This window comes from Dromiciops gliroides, chromosome 2, assembly GCF_019393635.1.
Source record: "Dromiciops gliroides isolate mDroGli1 chromosome 2, mDroGli1.pri, whole genome shotgun sequence".
In the NCBI taxonomy this organism is placed as follows: Eukaryota; Metazoa; Chordata; class Mammalia; order Microbiotheria; family Microbiotheriidae; genus Dromiciops; species Dromiciops gliroides.
In genome coordinates, this window is record NC_057862.1 from 679,091,584 (window position 1) to 679,111,002 (window position 19,419).

At 41.8% G+C, this 19,419-nt stretch overlaps 1 protein-coding gene across 1 annotated transcript in view; it reads left to right on the forward strand.

The window, feature by feature from the left end:
* The window catches only part of ALMS1 (ALMS1 centrosome and basal body associated protein), a 198,875-nt gene that overhangs the window by 151,861 nt on the left and 27,595 nt on the right, over window positions 1-19,419 (forward strand). The window contains exons 12-14 of the mRNA XM_043981290.1: window positions 1,830-2,002; window positions 11,323-11,448; window positions 18,610-18,780. Coding sequence (XP_043837225.1) covers window positions 1,830-2,002; window positions 11,323-11,448; window positions 18,610-18,780 — 470 coding nt within the window. The remainder of the gene's footprint in view (window positions 1-1,829; window positions 2,003-11,322; window positions 11,449-18,609; window positions 18,781-19,419) is intronic.

Here is a 19,419-nt window from a genome sequence, read left to right on the forward strand (position 1 = left end):
AGACTAGAGGCTTTCCCAGTTGTGTGGGTCATGAGTGAGTTTTGAAAACAGAGTGAAGAGCGTGAAGAGGCACATTTCCCTGAAGAGATGTTCCATGCGTAGCCCCCCACCTCCTCCCTAGGAAGCAGTAATTGATTGATTGACCAGTACAGGGCCAGTTTTCACATAAGACACATGGGTTGCTTGAGATTGTTCTCTAAATCAACAGGTAGAGGGAGCCCAGGGCAAGGTTCGAACAAAGCAATAAAGTGTTCTTGAGTCCCCCGATAGTTTTCTCACAAGACAGAGACTGGACTGGACCCATAATTGAATACAAAGGCAACAGAGCTGGATTCAGAAGTGAGTCACAAGATAGAGTAATTATGGTTCACTCAATTCCCACAATTCCCACAATACTTAACCTCCTTGTTGTTCCTCAACCCAGAAGCTCCATTTCTAGAATCCGGGTATTTTCACAGCTTTCCCTCATGCCTTCAGTTTTCTTCTTTATTATCTGTCTCCTGATTCCCCAAAATCTTACCTTCTGCAAGAAAGCTTTTCAGGTCCCCCCAGGATTATCTCCAGTTTATCCTGTTTGTGTAGGTTGTGCAATTGTTTATTCCTTGAGTGCAGGGACTCTGTGAGGTTTTTTTGGGAAGGGGTCTTTATTCATTTCCCCAGTGTACTGCCCATTGCTGGGAACCTAGTTGGTGCTGATGAAAATGCTTGGTGCTTGCTTGCTAGAAACCCTGGCTTCCTGTAAGACTTGAGGTCAAACCCTACATTCTAAAGGAGACTATTTCTTTCTAGGTCCCCCTCCAAGCTCCTCTCCCCCTTAGTAGTGCTGCTTTTTGTCAGGTTCCCTTAAATGTTCTATTTAATTATCTTACAAGTACCTATTTACATATTTCATTTCTACCTCCTTCTCCCCTGCCCCTTTCACACTCCAATTTGATTGTAAGCTTCTCATAGGCAATGATAGCACTTAGCACGTTGCTGGGCACACCAAGTCCTTAATAAGTGTTTGATAACTGACTGAGACTGAAATCATGCTTATGTCCTTGAAATCCCAGCTTAGGTGCCTTATCCTTATTGGAAAACAATAACTCACATTTATTTAGCTTTTAAAGTTGACAGGTAACTTTCTTCTGAACACTCCAGTAGAAAATGAGCATTTGCTTCCCCTGCACTTTTATCTATCTATCTATCTATCTATCTATCTATCTATCTATCTATCTATCTATCTATCTATCTATCTATCTATCTATCTTTTGCAGGGCAGTGAGGGTTCAGTGACTTGCCCAGGGTCACACAGTTAGTAAGTGTCAAGTGTCTGATGCTGGATTTGAACTCAGGTCCTCCTGAATCCAGGGCCATTGCTTTATCCACTGCACCACCTAGCTGTCCCTGCCCCTGCACTTTGATAACATTTTATTGTTTATATCTCATGATAATGGAACTGGAGGTACAAGGACATTTTCCTCCAGAATAACTTCAACCCTTCTTTTTTCTGTCCTGGTGCTTTAATCATCTGGAGATCTGTTTCTAAAGAAAGATAATTTCTAAAGAAAGATAATTTTAGTTTCCATGGAAGGGTTTCTTTTTAGGAAGAGCAAATTTTGCAGCTTTTTGTCCCCAGGGCAAGTCTAAGCTTAAAGGATGAATGGAAGCAAGAAGGGTTTAGATTAATAGTGGAGTGAGAGACGTGTAGTGGGATTGTGGGAAGTGGGGGCTAACCCTTGGGTGTGGGTGTCATCAAATTTGACCTTGACATAGCCTTTTTCCAAAGACACGATCCGGTTTTACACAGACTGTTGCGTCTCACCTTGTGTGGTATTTCTTGTGTTTAGTAGAATGTCAGATGACTTCAGCACTGCAGCTTCTGCCACTTCTCTCAAGCTGTCATCGGATGCTATCACTCAAATAACAACTGAGGGCTCAGAAAAGGCTACATTTTCATCAGAGATTTTTATTAATTCTCAGGCTCCCAACATCCTTAACAAGCCATCTCATGGCCTGACTGGTAAGAAAGCTTGATTTTATTATGTATGTGCATTTAAATGTGAAATCTGTTTGTAGGCATATGTAATTAGTGGACCAGCTGTTACACTTTTGAGTCATCCTGGAGATTTGTGATGACCAGAGCAAGAGAAACTTTTAAGTTTATCTCACATTTTAGGGGCTTTTAAAAGTTGGCAATAAAACTAAGTTTTAAGATTAATAGGTTCTATTGTGCTTTTTTGAATCCCAGGTTTTTTACATCATTAAGAGAATGTGATTTATTCATTCTGTTAGTGTTCATCTTCCCTCAACATGAAATCACAGATTGCTGAATACCAGGATTGATGATGATCTTGTATTTAAACAGTTTATCAGTCATTCTTATGTTTGGTCTTTCAGTGATTCATTTCAGTTCAATTCGACAAACATTTACTAAGTTCCTACTTGGCACAGCACTGCGTGGGGATAGAAAGACAAAAAATTCCAACCTTTTGTATCCTGCAGTGACTTAGATTACTGGGGATACAACATGTACAGAAGTAAATAAATGGGAATTTCCAGAGAGAGAGTGTGCTCATGACTTCTTGCCTATGTTATCAGAACTGTGCTGTGGTCTCCTTCTGCACAATATGCACCCCTCCATCGCCCTTTGGGCTTCTGGTAATTCTCACTCTCTAGAGATTGTATAGCATCTGTGGGAACATGTTGTTTCTGCTGGGGGAGCATCTTGTGAATTGTTTCAAGTACTGAGCCGCTTTCCAGATGCCGTCCTGCCACTCCCTCTTTTTCTCCTCAGTCCGTCTCACTTCCTTGTCTAGTAATGAATTCTCCATCAGTGGATTCAGAGCTGCTTGGTGTCCTCTCCTCAGGGTTACTGTGAATGTGGCAGGATGTGCGCTCTGCTATATGCCAGGTGTCTGTGCTTGGTCCAGGACCACTGAACAGTCTTATCTGTGACTTGGATTAGGGCAGAAATGGCACACTCATCCAGGTGGCAGAGAGTGAACACACAGCAAGAAGTCGTCCTTATCCAGACAGCTCTTGAGAGGCTTAGAGCTGTGGGCTAGGGCAGAGAAAATGGACACCCAGCAGGGATGCACATGAAATACTACCCCAGAGTACCCCCAAATCAGCTGGACAATTTGTCAGCTGGGGCAGGCATGGACAGGAAGCAGAAGAAAATCTGAAGGAAGTCAAGGGGTTTGGGTGAGCTTCAGGGTCAGCCTGAGCCAGCATTGTGGTGGGGATCCCCCAAACGCTAGTAAAAGGCATGACTGCCAGCAGAAGGTGGGGGATGGGCCTGGTCAAATCCATGGAGAGAGAAAATGGAGAATGTGCAGGGGAGCCCAGGCAGGGAAGTGGAGATAATGTCTGGCCAGGATCAGCTGGAGGAATTAGGGGCTGTTGAGTCTGCAGAGAGGAGCAGGGACTGCATGCTCCCTGAAGAACTACAGTTAGAAAGGGCCTCAGAGATCCTCCAAGCCGGGCCCCTTTTACGGGCAGGAGCCTCCTTTGCAGACTCCAATGCCCCCCTTTTTTTTATCTTCTAATTATTTCATCACCACAGTGTCATTGCAGGTGGTCCCCAGGTTCTTTGAGTGCTTTTTCCCCGCAGACTCAGAATTCCTGCTCATCACAGTTGCTTCCAAACCTGATCGTCTATCTTCTAAATTAGCTTCAGGATGATTTTGCTTTTGGAAACCTATTGGATCACTCCCTTGAAAATTTAGGGGGGCTGCTAGGTGGCACAGTGGATAAAGCACCGGCCCTGGGTTCAGGAGTTCCTGAGTTCAAATCTGGCCTCAGACACTTGACACTTAATAGCTGTGTGACCTTGGGCAAGTCACTTAACCCCCATTGCCCTGCAAAAAAAAAAAAAAAAAAGAAAATTTAGCCCACTTTCCTTATCACTGCAAAGCTTTCCTTTTCCCTTATTAGAATGGAAATTTCAAGGTTTTAGGCAATTCCCCATTTTGCCAAGTCCAGTTATTCTAGTTTGGTTTCTGAAGAGTTTGGTAATTCATAGCCTATTTTGATTCGTTTACCAAGGCAATGAAGGTCTGCTAAATCATTCACTGAAGATTTAACTAGAATGACATTTTGTTTATTTCCAAATTATTTGTTTTCTGAGCTTTAAAAAGCATCTTTTTTTTTACAAGGTGGAAAGAAGAGCTTATTGCTGCACTAGACAGTTCTTATCAGAGAAGTCATCAAAATGTCAAATTTCAAAACTGTTGTCTTTTTTCTGTTTTTGCAATCATTTGAATGAAAACTTTTAATTCTGAATATTTTCTAGTTTGCAAAATCCTCTTCTTTTCCCCTACACTAAAATAATAAATTGTTCACTTGCCAGGGAAGGGAGAAAGTGAGAAAGAAGGGTCTGGGTGCTGTTTACACACACACACACACACACACACACACACGTATACATTCAAAGCATGATTATAATAATTTAGAAATATACATTAATATTATATTACATACATTAATATTAATATTATTCATTTCATTTATAAATCTCTTCTTTAATTAGTTTGCAGCGCTACATTTCTGCAAACGGGGAAAGAATCTCCTTTCCTCATCTTTTTCTGCATTCCCCACTTGGCCAGATACTATCCTTGGAATGTTTTGAAACGTTGATCAGAGAAGTGCTTGTTCTTTTCACCCTTTTTTCTCTGGTTCATCAGACTTTCTGATAAACGTCAGCTGGATTTTCGGGACAAAGCATACAGACAATACTGTCAACATATAGTCTACATTCCATAAAACAAACGGGATCCTAGCCTCTTCACAGAACTTCTCTCACTAGTCCCATGTGTTTGCCTATCTAGGTTTTTGTTGACTCATTAATTCTATTTCAGTAGTTTCTACTCAGTTCTCCTCTTTTCATCAGTAATGCTTGAAAGTCCTCAAGTCTCAGTCTTGTAGGGTAAATTATTCTTGATGGTAAGACTTGCATCTTTACCTAGGGAAACTGCATTCTGAACATTGCATTTTCTTTATAATAGTTGCTACTGAGTTTTATGTGATCCTGACTATACCTTCTTAGCACTTGAACTCTTTCTTTCTGGTTGCTTACTGTATTTTTAATTTGGCCTGAAAGCTCTGGGTTTTCACCAGCTTCCCTGGGAGTTTTTGTTTTGGGAATTCTTGCTCTTTGCACTTTGCTCTCTGATTCCAGTGGATTGGGTAAGCTTTCATTTATGATTTCTTGAAGTGTGCCATCCAGTCCTTTTTCTTCTGTTTGGCCTGTTTTATCTGTTGTTTTTGAAGGCAGATACTTTATATGGCACAGTGGATAGAGTCCGGAAGAACCCAGTGCCGATGCTGCTTTAGATACTTAGTAGCTGTGTGACTCTGGGCAACTCATTTATCAGCGATCCTCCTCGGTTTCTTCATCTCAACCTACCACATACACTGATTGTGAAGAGCACATGAGATAACACGAAGTCCTTTATAAGCCTCAAAGCAGGGTCTAGATGCTAGTGATTATTATTCTTAGTGGTAGTGGGGGGGTGGCCCGGCCACTTTTCTGCTGGCCCATGGCTGGTCGCTGGGGTGGGTTACTCTGCTCCTGCTCACCTCAAGGTGAACTCCCAGCCCAGCCCGACTCCCACGAAGTCCAGACCCCGCTCCAGGCCCTGCTCTGGTCTAAGCCACGGCTCCTCAGAGCCTCATGTGCTAGTGGCCCCCTCTGGGGAGGTTCAGGCGACAAAGCTGTAGGCCCGAAACCAGACTCACTCTCTGCCATTAGGGCTCCGAGAAGAGTCCAGAGAGGGTCTTTTCTCTTAGTGACATTTGAAAGAACTAAAATCATCAATGCAAAAGCCAAATAATAATAAAATAAATTGCACAACGCTCTCTAGATAATAAAAAATAGAGTCGAAGATCAAGACCCAGTGTTAATAGAACTGGAAAATCAACAAATGGCTGTGTAGCACCAAGTAGCAGAATTGGAAGACACGACGGAATTGCAGACATCAGAATAAATGGCTTCCTAGGACATGTTGAAAAAAAAAAGGTAGACATCACATTCAGTACTTAATCAGAGAAGACTTCCGTATGGACAGGTAGAAGTAAGACTGAGACGATTAGCATGAGAAATTCTAAAGTTGATTCACCAAGAGGTATGATTGGATATGTATAATTACAAAGAAAATGTTTCTTTAATGTTACGGAAACTTTAAAGAGAAATTAAAATTTAAAATGATGATTGAGATCAATACTGGGCTTACTGTCTTTGTGATCTTAGACATGTTACTTCAGTTTCAGTTTCCTTATCTGTAAAATAGGGCTAATAATTAGCCAACTAATAGAAAGATTAATGGAGTTAATACTTTGGGAAACTTTCACGTTTCTGAGGGAATGTTTGTTATTGTTGTTGCTTTAGAAACAATTTAGAAATAATGTCAAACAAAGCTGGCCAAATACATCCAGAAGCACTTTTTATTTTTTAAATTTTCTTTTAAATCATAAAATCATTTTATTTTTTCCAGTTACATGTAAAGATAGTTTTCAGCATTTGTTTTTATAAGCTTTTGAGTTCCAAATTTTTCTCCCTCCCTCCCTTCCCTTCTCTTCTTCCTCCCCAAGATAGAAAGCAATCTGATATGTTATATATGTGCAATCACATTAAACACATTTCTTCATTAGTCATGTTGTGAAAGAAGAATCAGAAAAAAAGGGAAATACCTCAAAAAAGAAAAAAAACACACAAAAAAATTCCAAACAGTATGGTTCAATCTGCATCTAGATTCCACAGTTCTTTTTTCTGGATGTGGAGACAATTTTCAATCATTAGTCAGTCCTTTGGAATTGTCTTGGATCATTGTATTTCAGAAAAGAGCTAAGTTCTATCACAGTTGATCATAGCACAGTATTGCTGTTACTATGTACAGTGTTCTTCTGGTTTTGCTCACTTCACTCAGCATCAGTCTGCTCAAGTCTTTTCAGGTTTTTCTGAAATCTGTCTGTTCATCATTTCTTATAGGAAAATAGTATTCCATTATATTCATATTCCACAACTTGTTCAGCCATTCCCTAATGATGGGCATTTCCTTGATTTCCAATTCTTTGCCACCACAAAGAGAGGTGCTATAAAAATTTTTGTACATGTTGTGAGTCCTTTTCCATTTTTAATGAACTCTTTGGGACAGAGGCACATTCCTATAGCCTTTTGGGCATAGTTCCAAAATGCTCTCCAGAATGGTTGGATCAGTTCAAAACTCCAACAATGCATTAGTGTTCCAATTTTCCCACAACTTCTCCAACATTAATTATTTTCCTTTTTTGTCATATTAGTCAATCTGATAGGTGAGAGGTGATACCTCAAAGTTGTTTTAATTTGCATTTCTCTAATCAATAGTGATTTAGAGCATTTTTTCATATGTCAATAGATAGCTTTGATTTATTCATCTGAAAACTGCCTGTTCATATCCTCTGACTTTCTCAATTGGGGAATGACTTGCATTCTTGTAAATTTGATTTAGTTTCCTATATATTTTAGAAACGAGGCCTTTATCAGAAACACTGGCTGTGAAATTTGTTTCCCAGCTTTCTGCTTCCCTTCTAATTTTGGCTGCATTGCTTCTGTTTGTACAAAAACTTTAATGTAATCAAAATGATCCATTTTGCATTTCATAATATTCTCTATCTCTTGTTGGGTTATAAATTCTTTTCCTCTTCATAGATATGAGAGGTAAACTATTCCTTCCTCTCCTAATTTACCTATGGTATCACCCTTTATGTCTAAATCATGTACCCATTTTGACCTTATTTTGGTATATGGTGTAAGATGTTGGTCTATGCCTGATTTCTGCCATACTGTCTTTCAGTTTTCTCAGTAGTTTTTGTCAAATATTGAGTTTTTATCCCAGAAGCTGGAGTCTTTGTGTTTATTAGACAGTAGGTCACTAAAATCATTTACTGCTGTGTCTCCTGTGCCTAACCTATTTCATTAATCCTCCACTCTATTTCTTAGCCAGTACCAAATAGTTTTGATGACTCCTGCTTTATAATATAGCTTTAGATTTACTACAGGTAGCCCACCTTTCTGTGCATTATTTTCATTAGTTCCCTTGATATTCTTGACCTTTTGTTCTTCCAGATGAATTTTGCTTTTTTTTCTAGCTCTATAAAATAATTTTTATGTCAGGAGCACTTTTTAAAAGTAGCATTTTCCCTTTTTCCCTCCTCCTCCAACCACGTATTTGGCAAAAATATGATTTTGGAAAATAAAATTTTCTTTAGATGGACATGAAATGGAAGAATTTATCAACAAAGTTCTTTAATGGAAGAGATCACAAGATCATAAAGTTAAAGCAGGAAGGAATACGACATCTATTACAATGTTAATATTTACAGAGTAGGAAACTGAGGTCCACAGAGAAGTGACTTTCCCAAGGTAACACGGCAGTTAATTCTTGGGGCGGTGATGTTTAAAATCTAAATGTCCCCCTAGTTTTGGGGGGGAAACTGGCCAAGATTTACTGATAAATTCAGCAGGTTTAGGCTTTAAGGATTTATTAAAGGATATTAGAAGTTAGTGAAGAGAGAGAAGTTGAGAAAGCCATCTTCTATAGAGAACACGTGGAGTAGATCTTTCTATTCTGTTCTGCCCTTGATGCCTGCCAAAATCCTGGATGAAAAGAGAGAGATCCAGCGAGCCAGCCTCTGCTTCCTACTTCCTGTCTCCTTCCCCCAAAGGGGGGGTCCTTCAAGCTGATTGGTTGAGAGTGGTCTCCTGTTGATGGCATAGTCCACAGCCTCTGAGAACACCCCACTCAGGGTCAGCCAGGCACGGTCTCGATTTCATCATTCTTAAGTAGCTTCTCAGTCAGTTTCTCAGTCTTCAGGTGGGGCCCCAGGGTGTTTGCCAAATCCCATTATTTTATCACAGGGCCTACCTGTAATTTGAGTTGGGATCCCCTGTTTCTAAATTCAGTAATCTTTCTACTTTATGTAATCCCTGTAATTAGTTCATAAATAAATCCAAACTGACCACATGATAAGTACTTAACAAGAACAATAACATATTTTGCCTATTATTAATTACAGTTAAAATTTAAAACATGTATGTGTATGTATAGATGTTTGCATATAATTTAAATGTTAAATGCATGCATCATATTGTTTGGTGACTAAAGAGGCCTTCCGGAGTCTTGTGTTTTTTCGTGGTCATTATTATTAACATGAGCAGCAGTTATCACAGTGTCTTAGATTGAGTACACAGGAGAATTAAAAGTGTTTCACAATGACAGAATAATCAAGACTTCAGTATAGTACATAAGAACTGCAGTCAGCCTCGTCACCAGTAACCTCTATTGAAAATAGCTTTTCTTCTAGCTGTGTGACCCTGGGCAAGTCATTTAACCCTCATTGCCCTGCAAAAAAAAACAAAACAAAAATAGCTTTTCTTAGATTCACTGCTACTTGTCCAAGGTTCATTCTGTTTTTAGAATGCTATGAAATGGGACTTATTTATGCTTCCACTTTTTTTGTGTTATTAAGGAACTTGGATATAGTTGTCTGTAAATGTCATTCTTATCAAATTTGTACATGGTACAAACCTGGAAGAGATAACGAATACATTGAGTGACAAAATCATGTAAAAATAATATTGTTATTTTTATATTAAAAATATAAACTATATATTATATTGTTATTTTATATGTTAAAACATGGGGCTAGCTTATAAAAAGAAATTAAATCAACAACATTTCATTTATGTTAAAAAATATGTTCCAAAATCCTTGACCATGTGAGTTGTTTAGTTTTTTGCTAATGTCAGTGTTGCTGCACTAAATTTTTAGAAGTATCTTTGTCATGTTAATGTGTTTAAGTAGTTTCCTTTTACATATTTCTAATTATCTGAAAAAAATTCAGCAAGTTAAATTGGTAATTTTCATTTCTTCTTTTGAGTACTACCTGTTTTTAAGACATTTATCTTTGGGAAATGGTTATTACTAAAATTGGGTTCAGTTCCCAGATTTTGACAGTTGGACTTTTATTAATAACATTTTTAGCAAAGATTTTTCTCCTGATGGGTTTCCTTTTTACTTGTGATTCTTTTTTGTTGTGTAAATGCTCCTCAATTTTGTATAATCATGTCCATTTATTTTGTTTGCTATAATTATCTGTTTAACAGTAAAAGTTTTCCATGTCTCCATAATTGCCACAGATATACCATTTAACTGTATTCTAATTTATAAAAGAGTTGCAAATATTTTTGTCATTTCTTATATTTCCCCTGATTCTCTTCTCTTTAAGCCTATTAATCTTCTGGCATATAGCACACAGCACACAGCAATTCCTAAAGAACTGAAAATGGAAATCATGTGGAGGGCAATGGAGGTGGGTGTGAGCTGACACTGACATATGAGGAACTTCATAGAGAAATGAGAATGCAGGATGTTATCAGTGAAGTGCATAATAGAAAAAGAAGAGAGACTGGTTTTTGGTGAGGGGGAAAGACAAGTGGTGGCTCTCCTGAGAGCCGTGTCTGAAGAAAGCGAGGCAGGCCTCTTGGACGTTGAGTGGACCTCCTGTGATGAGTTTGAGAATGACACTAGAAAGGAGTCACATGGGATGAATGGGTTGGAATCTGCATTATTGGAAAGAACATTCAAATTGATGAGATCGGCGATCCCATGGGAATGTATTCTAGAATATGATGTGAAATGTGAATCCAAAACCATTTTTTGTCTTACTGCTCTTCAGTTTTTCCAGCAGGTTTTATCAGTTATTATATTGTGATATTGGATATATAAATCACTAGTTTATTATGTGTCTTTGCTTCTACATCTGAATGATCAGTTCTGTTCTATTAATCTATTTTTTTTATCTAGTTTGATATAGTTTGGTTGTGGGTAATTTAATAAATCTTTTACAATTATAAGTAACACCAATTTATAGCAATGTAAGGTTTACAAAATTCTATCTTCTAAGAGCTGTTTGAGTCACAGAGTCCCCATGTTATTATCCCCAGTTGGACGGATGGAGACATTCATCTTTAGAGGGTTTATTTGCCTCGCTTCCTCTTGCAGCCCATGTGTGTGAGAACCACCATATTTCAGGCACTTGAAAAAATGGGGTGATGAGCACCTGATGTTTTTCAGACTCTTGATTAGAACAAAACCCATTTCTCTGTGTCCTTCCCCAGCTCCCACTTTATATTTTATTTTATTTGTCTTTTTTAGGGTTTTTGGGTGCCTTTGGGGTTAACTTGACCAGTGTTGGATTTGAGGACCTGGGGGTCTTCCGTACTGTCTCCCCTGCACCGGCTCGCTGCCCGGTCCGTGTTTTATTTTCCATTGACTGCACTTTGATGCTCCATCCCCACAGCTCAGCTCTCGCTGTTGCCCTACAAGCCTTCTGGAAGCGCCCAAGTGTACTATGTTCCAAACTCGGCGGAGCCAGCCCAGTATCCTGTTGCCAAATCAGAGACCACGCTCGAGAGCACCCACTCAGGTAGTATGTAAACCTTTGCTTTAGGAAGACATGATTTGTGTTAGCCCTCGACGATAAAGGAGGGAAATTCGAAGTAAAAACTTCAAACTGCAGGCCTTTCAGCCTTTGGGCTCTCTCAGGAAAGAAGCTCATTTTGTTTTGTCTCCTTATTCCTGTGCCTCTGCTTTGTTCTTAGGTGACAAACCTTGAGAGCTTCAGATCTGGTGTTTGATAGACACTCCTATGTAATACTGCTCTCCTCTGCCCCACTTGCTGGTTACATGTATACGACATGTGTAGACATAAATAGGTCTGCACAAACTAAGTGCCAAGTGATGTTCTGTAGGACGGAGGGTTGAGGCAGGAGCCACTACTGGGGTGGGGCTGTGGATCAGGAATCCCTGACCGGTTTTGAAGGAAATGAGTGAGGTAAGGAGTGCTCTGTGCAGATGGAGGGCCGGTTTAATGGGCTCTCGATTGTGCAGATCATTCCTGCGATCGGCAAGCAGCATATGTAGTGCTGAGGCCCCAGGCAGGCAAAGCTCTGGGGAGAGATCGAAAGAAAGAGCAAGAGTGGTCATCTGCCCTCCAAGAGCTGGTCTGTAACGGGAGAGGCCGCAGGGCCCACAGATGGGTGCCCACAGGTACGTGGTGGGACAGCAGGTGGATGAGCAGGGGGTCTGCGATGTAGGGAGCATCGGAGATGTGACCGAGGCCGGGGATTCCCGGGAGTGATCTTCCTCCTCACCTCCTGGCTTCCTTGGCTCCCTCCCTGAAGACTCAGCTCAGGTCAAACCCCCCAAGTTCTCTCTGAAGCGACCTTCCGTTTCCTCTGTGTATATGATGTATATGCATAGCTGTTGGCATGTTGCCTCCTCCAGTAGGATATAGTCTCCTTGTGGGCAGGGAGGATGTTTTTCCATTTCCTTGCCCAGCACTTTGTACACTTTCTAGCAAATAGTAAACCCCCAATAAATATTTGTTGCTGACTGACCTCCCACATTCACTCCATTTCAGCCGTGGATCCCCATGGCCATATTGTCAAGCTCTTGATTAACCGGCACTACTCTCTCTACATGACTCTGAACTCCAAAATTTCACTTTCCAACAAGAACCTCTTATCTTCTGTGTCTTGCATATCCTTACAATAAACTCCTGTCCTTGGTGCTTCCCTTTTCTTCCTGTCTTTCTTTCTGCTTGGTCCTACCCTATAGTTTGATTAGATGCCTCAATGATTTTTTGCTTTTCCACTTTCTTGGTTGGCTCACCATGATCTCTGGCTAGTCTACACTATTTTCTCTGCTACTCAGGCTAATCATGTGCCTTGATGGCGATGACCGGTGATTTTCTTGGTGTCAGTGCTTCCTCCACTTACACAAGTCACAATTCTCTTTAACATAGAAGAAAGGTCTTTGAGAGTTGCTATAGCGAAAGTTTCCCACTTTGTTTGTCACCTGCCCCAGGTATAGTGAAAAAAACCCCAACAAACTGGTGCATGTGATTGGAAGGAGAGGGGTGAGAAGTTGCAGGATTTTGAGCCTGGTAATTGTACTGATTCTCCCCCCCCCAAAAAAAACTCCCAAACCACCAACAAATAAACCCAAAATAAAACAAAACAAAAAAGGGGCATATAGTTCGCATCCCAGTGTACTTGACTTCAATTCCTGACATAAATATAGAACTGATCAATTAAGGAACAGTTGGGTAGCGGATGTTGAGACAGTGAGACCATGATTACAAAGGGCTAGCCAGCATGGATGGTTTCATCAAGTTGAGGTCCTGTGAAACCAACTGTCTTTCCTTGTTTGGCATGAATGCTGAATGAGAGATTTGGGGAATGTTCAAGATAAAGTCTCTTAGAGTGTATTCAGGAAAGACCTCTGGTGTGAGAGTTGTCGAGCCCTTTTCAGGACTGCTTTCCACCTTTGGTGTCTCCCTAATCTGCCCAACTTTTACCTGTGGCTCCAAGAAGCTCAGTGCCCACACCTTGGTAAACCATTTCTGCAGACGGACTAAACCTATGGACCTCCAACCTGTTGGTGAGTTAGGGGAATGTCTGCCCCAGGCATGTGAGTGCTTGGAGCTTGGTTGGACATCAGAGACACCAAGGACATCCACTGCTTCTTGAGCCGTCACCAGTTAGTTGTCTTGCCACTGGACTGTGATGACTCAGGAAGAGAGAGTGAGGTCAGTAACTTCACCCAGCTCTGCCTGAGTCAAAAGATAGCACCCATAGGCATTTTACCATTTTTACCTACCTCACAGTCCTGTGGTGGCAGGCAAGTGACAAAGGGGCAGGCGCAGACATACTGGGGGCTATAGTCATAACCCTGCACACAGGCGGCTCAGGCCACAGGGTTGTCTTCTCAGTGGAAGTAACAGTGGGATTTAACAGTCCATTGGGTGTCTGAGCTTCCTTTTAAGGACCACACTGCTCACTTCTTAGTGTGAGGAGGGGTATAGAAAAGATGCCCCAAAAATTGTCTGTTTACCCAGCCTTGGCCTGATTACCACGGTAGGAAAGGATCCCACTGTGTGGTCAGAACACAAAAAAGTGCACAAAAACTTCTGCAAAGGTGATCCCATTCACCATCAGTACATGGGATGTATGCACACATAGACAACACAAAATCCAGAAGACCTAAGAGACAGACAGCTCTTATTGTGAGAGAACTCAGCAGGTATCACATCCAAAAAGCAGCCCTGAGTGAAACAAGGCTGGCCAATGTGGGCCAGCTTCCCAGAGTCGGAGCTGGATGCACATTTTTCTGAACTGGCCACAGTGAAGGGGAGAACTGGGAAGCCTGGCAGAGGTTTTGAATTTGCAATCAAAACAAATCTAGTCATTAAACTTGTATGTCAGGAGTGAATGACTGGCTCATGACAATGTGATTGCCACTTGCAGGAAAACACCACACCACCATCATTAGTGCCTGTGCTCCCACGATGACGGACACTGATGAGGTCAAAGAAAAATGTTAGGAAGACTTGGAGACCCTTATCATCAGAGTGCCCAAACAGGACAAGCTTGTAATTCTGGGTGACTTTAATGCTAGAGTAGGCTCAGACCTACCAGTGGGTGGTGGGGAGTCCTGGGGAGGAATGAAGTTGGAAACAGCAACAGCAGTGGTCACTTAATACTGAAGCCTTGTGGATCTCATGACCTTCTCATCACCCACACTGTTTTCCATTTACCTAAATGAAATAAAACTTCATGCATGCACCCACGCAGCAACACTGGCATTTAATAGCCTACGTTATCGTAAGGAAGAGAGACAGACAGGATGTGAGGGTTCTGAAGGCCCTGCAGAGGGCTGGGCCTATCATAGACTTATCTTCTCCAAGCCAAATATTCATAATCAAGGCAAAATGACTGCCAGATTAGAGCTCTTCTCTGATGGAACAAGAGCTAACTCGGAGGGAAACCTGAGCCAGCACACAGTTGGCAACAGTGGAGCAGAAAAGGAGCGGGCAGCTTTTAGAGGTTTGGTGTCCAGCATTGCATTTACTCAGCTGGGCCGGAACTCTTGCAAACATCAAGACTTGTTTGATGAAAATGAGGGGGAAATGCAGAAGCTACTACATGAAAAACGAGAACTCCACAGGGTTTACCAACAGCATAGTTCATCCATCCCTAAGACTGCAGTGTTTAACTCCATCAAAAGTAAAGTAGAGGGGGCGGCTAGGTGGCGCAGTGGATAAAGCACCGGCCCTGGATTCAGGAGTTCCTGAGTTCAAATCCGGCCTCAGACACTTGACACTTACTAGCTGTGTGACCTTGGGCAAGTCACTTAACCCCCATTGCCCTGCCCCCCCCCAAAAAAAAAGTAAAGTAGAAGCCAAACTTAGTAAGAAAGCAGATGAAATTTAGTTTTAGTAACAATCCAAAGTGCTTTTATGATGTTCTGAAGACTATTTATGGGCCAAAGACCTATGGTATATCTCAACTACTCCGTGCTGTTGGAGCAACATTGATTAGTGATAACAACATGATCCTGGAGAGAGAGGCTGAACACTTCTAGTGTTCTCAACAGACTGTCATCAATTCATGCTAAAGCCATCGACTATATCCCTCAGGTAAAAGTGAACCCCTCTCTAGCTGAAGAAGAGGTTTTGAATACTTGTCTTGTGTGGCAAAGTACCTGGTGCTGATTCTATTCCAGCTGAGATTTGCTGTTTGGCAAGAGGAGGTTATCCCCCAGGAGGTCAAGGATGCCTCCGTTGTCCACCTCTAAAGGTAAAGGAAATAGGTTGTCCTGGGACAGTCACGCTGGGGGTTTCTCTCTTAGTCATTGCCGGCAAGATTCTTGCCAGAGTTCTCCTTAATAGACTAATCCTTCACTTGTAAGATGGTCATTTATCTGAGGGCCAGTTTGGCTTCAGAAAGGATTGAGGGACAGTCGATACGGTGTTTGCTGCCTGACAACTGCAAGAGAAATGCTAGGAGTGGGACAGAGGTCTATACAAAGCATTTGTTGGCCTGACCAAGGCCTTCAGTACTGTCAATCGTGAGGGCTTGAGGAAAATTATGTCAAAATTTGGTTGCCTGGAGAAGTTCATCAGTGTTGTATGTCAGTTGATGTATGTCAGCATGATGGCATGCTTGCCCAGGTTCTGGATAACGGATGATGCTCTTGTACTTTCTGGGTCACCAGTGGGAATGAAACAAGGCTGTGTGCTTGTTCTCATGCTTTTAGTATGATGTCTTCAGCAATGTCGGAAGCCTTCAAAGAGAAAGAAAATGACATGAAAGTCAGCTACCGCACTGATGGTGAGCTATATAACTTGAAAAGACTATAGGCCAAAACTAAAGTGGAAGGAGGATTGGTGTATGCATTTTTTGTTCACAGATGATTGTGCATTCGGTGCAGCTTCTGAAGCTGAGATGCAACAGAGTATATATTTATTCTCTGTTGCTTGTGCTAATTTTGACCTAACAATTGTTGTTTGTCCTTTGTTCTCAAAGAGGACCATGGCATGGCGGTGATGTCATGACTTGCAGTATGTTAGATTTAAGTGAGGTAGGGCTGTCCAAAGTCACCAACCTCACTCTCTCCTCCAGAGCCATCTGGGTTCAGTGGAAAGATATATACATCGGGGCGACTGGAGATGGCCCTGGATGTTCAAGGCAATTGGGGTTAAGTGACTTAGCCAGGGTCACATAGCTAATAAGTGTCTGAGGTGAGATTTGAATTCAAGTCCTCCCAACTACAGGACCAGTGCTTTATCTACTGTGCCACCTAGCTGCCTTGGCCTAACAATTAACATCAAGAAAACAGGTTCTCCACCAGCTGGCACCACACCATCAATATGTGGAACCACTGGTTACAGCAAATAGAGAAGTTTTGAATACTTTATGGGCACATCTCTGCAAAGTATACTGTCAAGGCAAATGACTGAACAGCAGCAAAACTATTTAATACAAGGAATTATTGTAGATATAGAGATACTCCAAAATTCATCCCAGAATGAGAAATAACTTTATCCACTGTAAGTAGAGACTGAAAGAAAAAAAAAGGACTACCTAAATACATAGAAGAAAGGGAGAAAGAGAAAAAAATGGAATAGAAGCTTTCAAAGAATGAATTGGAAGTAGAATCAGTAGCTTAGAACAGAAGGCGGTAAGCCTTACCCAAGTAAAGAACTCCTATAAACTAGAGAAGTTCAAATAAATCAATGACTCTGAGAAAACAAATATTACTTTAGAGAGTCAAATGTTCTTTCACACCCTCGTATCCTCAAAGAGTACTGAGGGAGTTAAGGAAGAAAAGCAGAGCCCTGGGGGTGACTCAGTTCTGTTTTGAAGCTTTTAAGAGGAGAAAGAAAAAGGAGGGTAAAAGGAATATTCTGGTGTGGACGGGACGAAGAGGCTATTCGAACTTTTCTCATAATTGGTGTCTGTGACAAGAAGACTTTGCCAACATGGAGGAGTGGAGGAAGTGTCTAATGAACCTCCTTCCCCTCCAAAGTAGACAGAGTAGAAACATATCACAGCCACCGAGGAAACCGGCGGGCATCAGAGAGGGAGTGCTAAGGAAGGAGGGTGTTACTGGGGAGGCTTCCTGGTCCTGGAGTGAGGATGACAAGGGATAAAAAGAAAAGGCAAGAACTGGAAGTTGATGGGGGTACTTTTATCATTTGGGGAGTGGCTGAATGCACTGGGGTTTATGAATATGATGAAATAGAAGGATGGCAAACAGAGAGCAGACGCCAGAGAACAAGGACAGCAACACGGCCAAGAATATGGAGCTTTGTCTGCAGAAACCCCGCGTGAAAGCTCGCTGCCCACCTCCTGTCAGCAAGGAGGAGGAGATTCAGGCTTTGGGGTGCGGCTCTGGCAGATTTGTTCTGCTTGACTCTGCTTATTTGTTATGGGGAGGTGGTGGTCATTTCTTTAGGTGGGTTGGAAGAAGTTGAAAGGGGGATAAAACGTGATGATGGAAAAGAGGAAAGAAGAGCGAGCAGGGGCCATCAAGGTATTTAACAAGGAGTAGCCTGAGAGTCATCCAGAAGGAAGCCCAGGGAGCAGGACCAGTTTAAAGAAGTGGGTTGGATTGATAGAATTTAAAAGAAAATCAAGTGGCCTTGAATCAGAGTCATAGCTTTTTATACTGAAGTATACTTTATGTATTTCTTTTTGGGTTCTACTTTGTATCTAAGATGTTCCTATTTTCTTTTTCATCTTTTTAGTTTTGTTCATTAAATTCAGGATTTTTTTCTAAACAAGGGAGAACTAGAAAAGGGCCATAGCCAAAACTTGAGAAGGAAGTTGTTGGGTCAGCCATCTCTCTGGGGCTGTGAAGGTGTGAGTCCTTAACTCACAGTTACTTCTGAAGGCTTTATTTCCAGGGAGTAGGAGTATTCCCCATCTTCTCTTGCTGCCATTTTAATGACTGTCTATCTGCTTCCTTTCTTGTGTCAAGTTAGCATTTCTCAGATCCAGCAGAGACTCCCTTCCTGACTTGGCTTATCATTTATCTGCTCTTACCTCTCTTGGGGATTCTCCTGGGTGGAAACATTGGGGAAGAAAATTCATGAGTGCCTGGACTTATTTTTTCATGTTATCCTTTCTTTGTATGGCGGACTACGTCTCATGTTTCAGAATGTTGCCTTTGGAGGCCCATGGGGCCCTTGTGGGTCTTGTCTTTCACTGTGTCCCCTGTGTTCCTTTTCCCTCCCCAGGCTCCAATGATGCCATCGCTCCAGATTTCCCCCCCGATGTCCTGGGCACACGGGATGAGAACGTGTCCGATATCGTAACCATTAAACACAGAGAGGGCATCTACAGCAAGAAGACCGTGTGTAAGTCAGCCTGGACCGAAGCACAAAATCCGCCCCCAGAAAACGCCTCAGGTACCTGTTTTACACTGCATTTTTGCCTTTGGTCTTTCCTGTGTTCACAGTCCCATTCCTGTCGCTGCCTGATGTCTCTTCAGTTCTCTTTTGTGCTTAAACCTCAAAGTCTGCAGGGCCAGGGTGTAGGTGCTTTCTCTAAGCCACACTCCCCTCCTCCTGCCCCAGATGACTGTAGAAAACTTGGTCTTGCCACATGGTTGTGGTCTGCCCTGATCGAGGGCCTGTCTCCGTTCCAGAATGCCTGTCTTCATCTGACGGGCAGAGTCTTTGGGTTACCTGACATATACAGCTTGTATGCATGTACATATTTGAATGTTGTCCACTTCATTGGCGTGGGAGCTCCCTGAGAACAGAGGCTGCCTTTTCATGCTCCGTTGTGTCCCCAGCCCTTCAGTGAGTGCTTCTTGACCGACTGGCCAAAAGCATTCATTATCCAGCAGTCAGCCTTTGGGGAATAAGCCTTTCTAGGCTTAAATGGGCTTGTCATTGGGTGAGATATATGGCCCATTGTGGGACCCCTGTATTTGAAGTCTTTCTAGTGTCTTCTCTCTTCAGATATGTGTGTGTGTGTGTGTGTGTGTGCGCGCACACACATGCGCATGTATATGTGTGTAATGATGTGTATAATATTTGTAC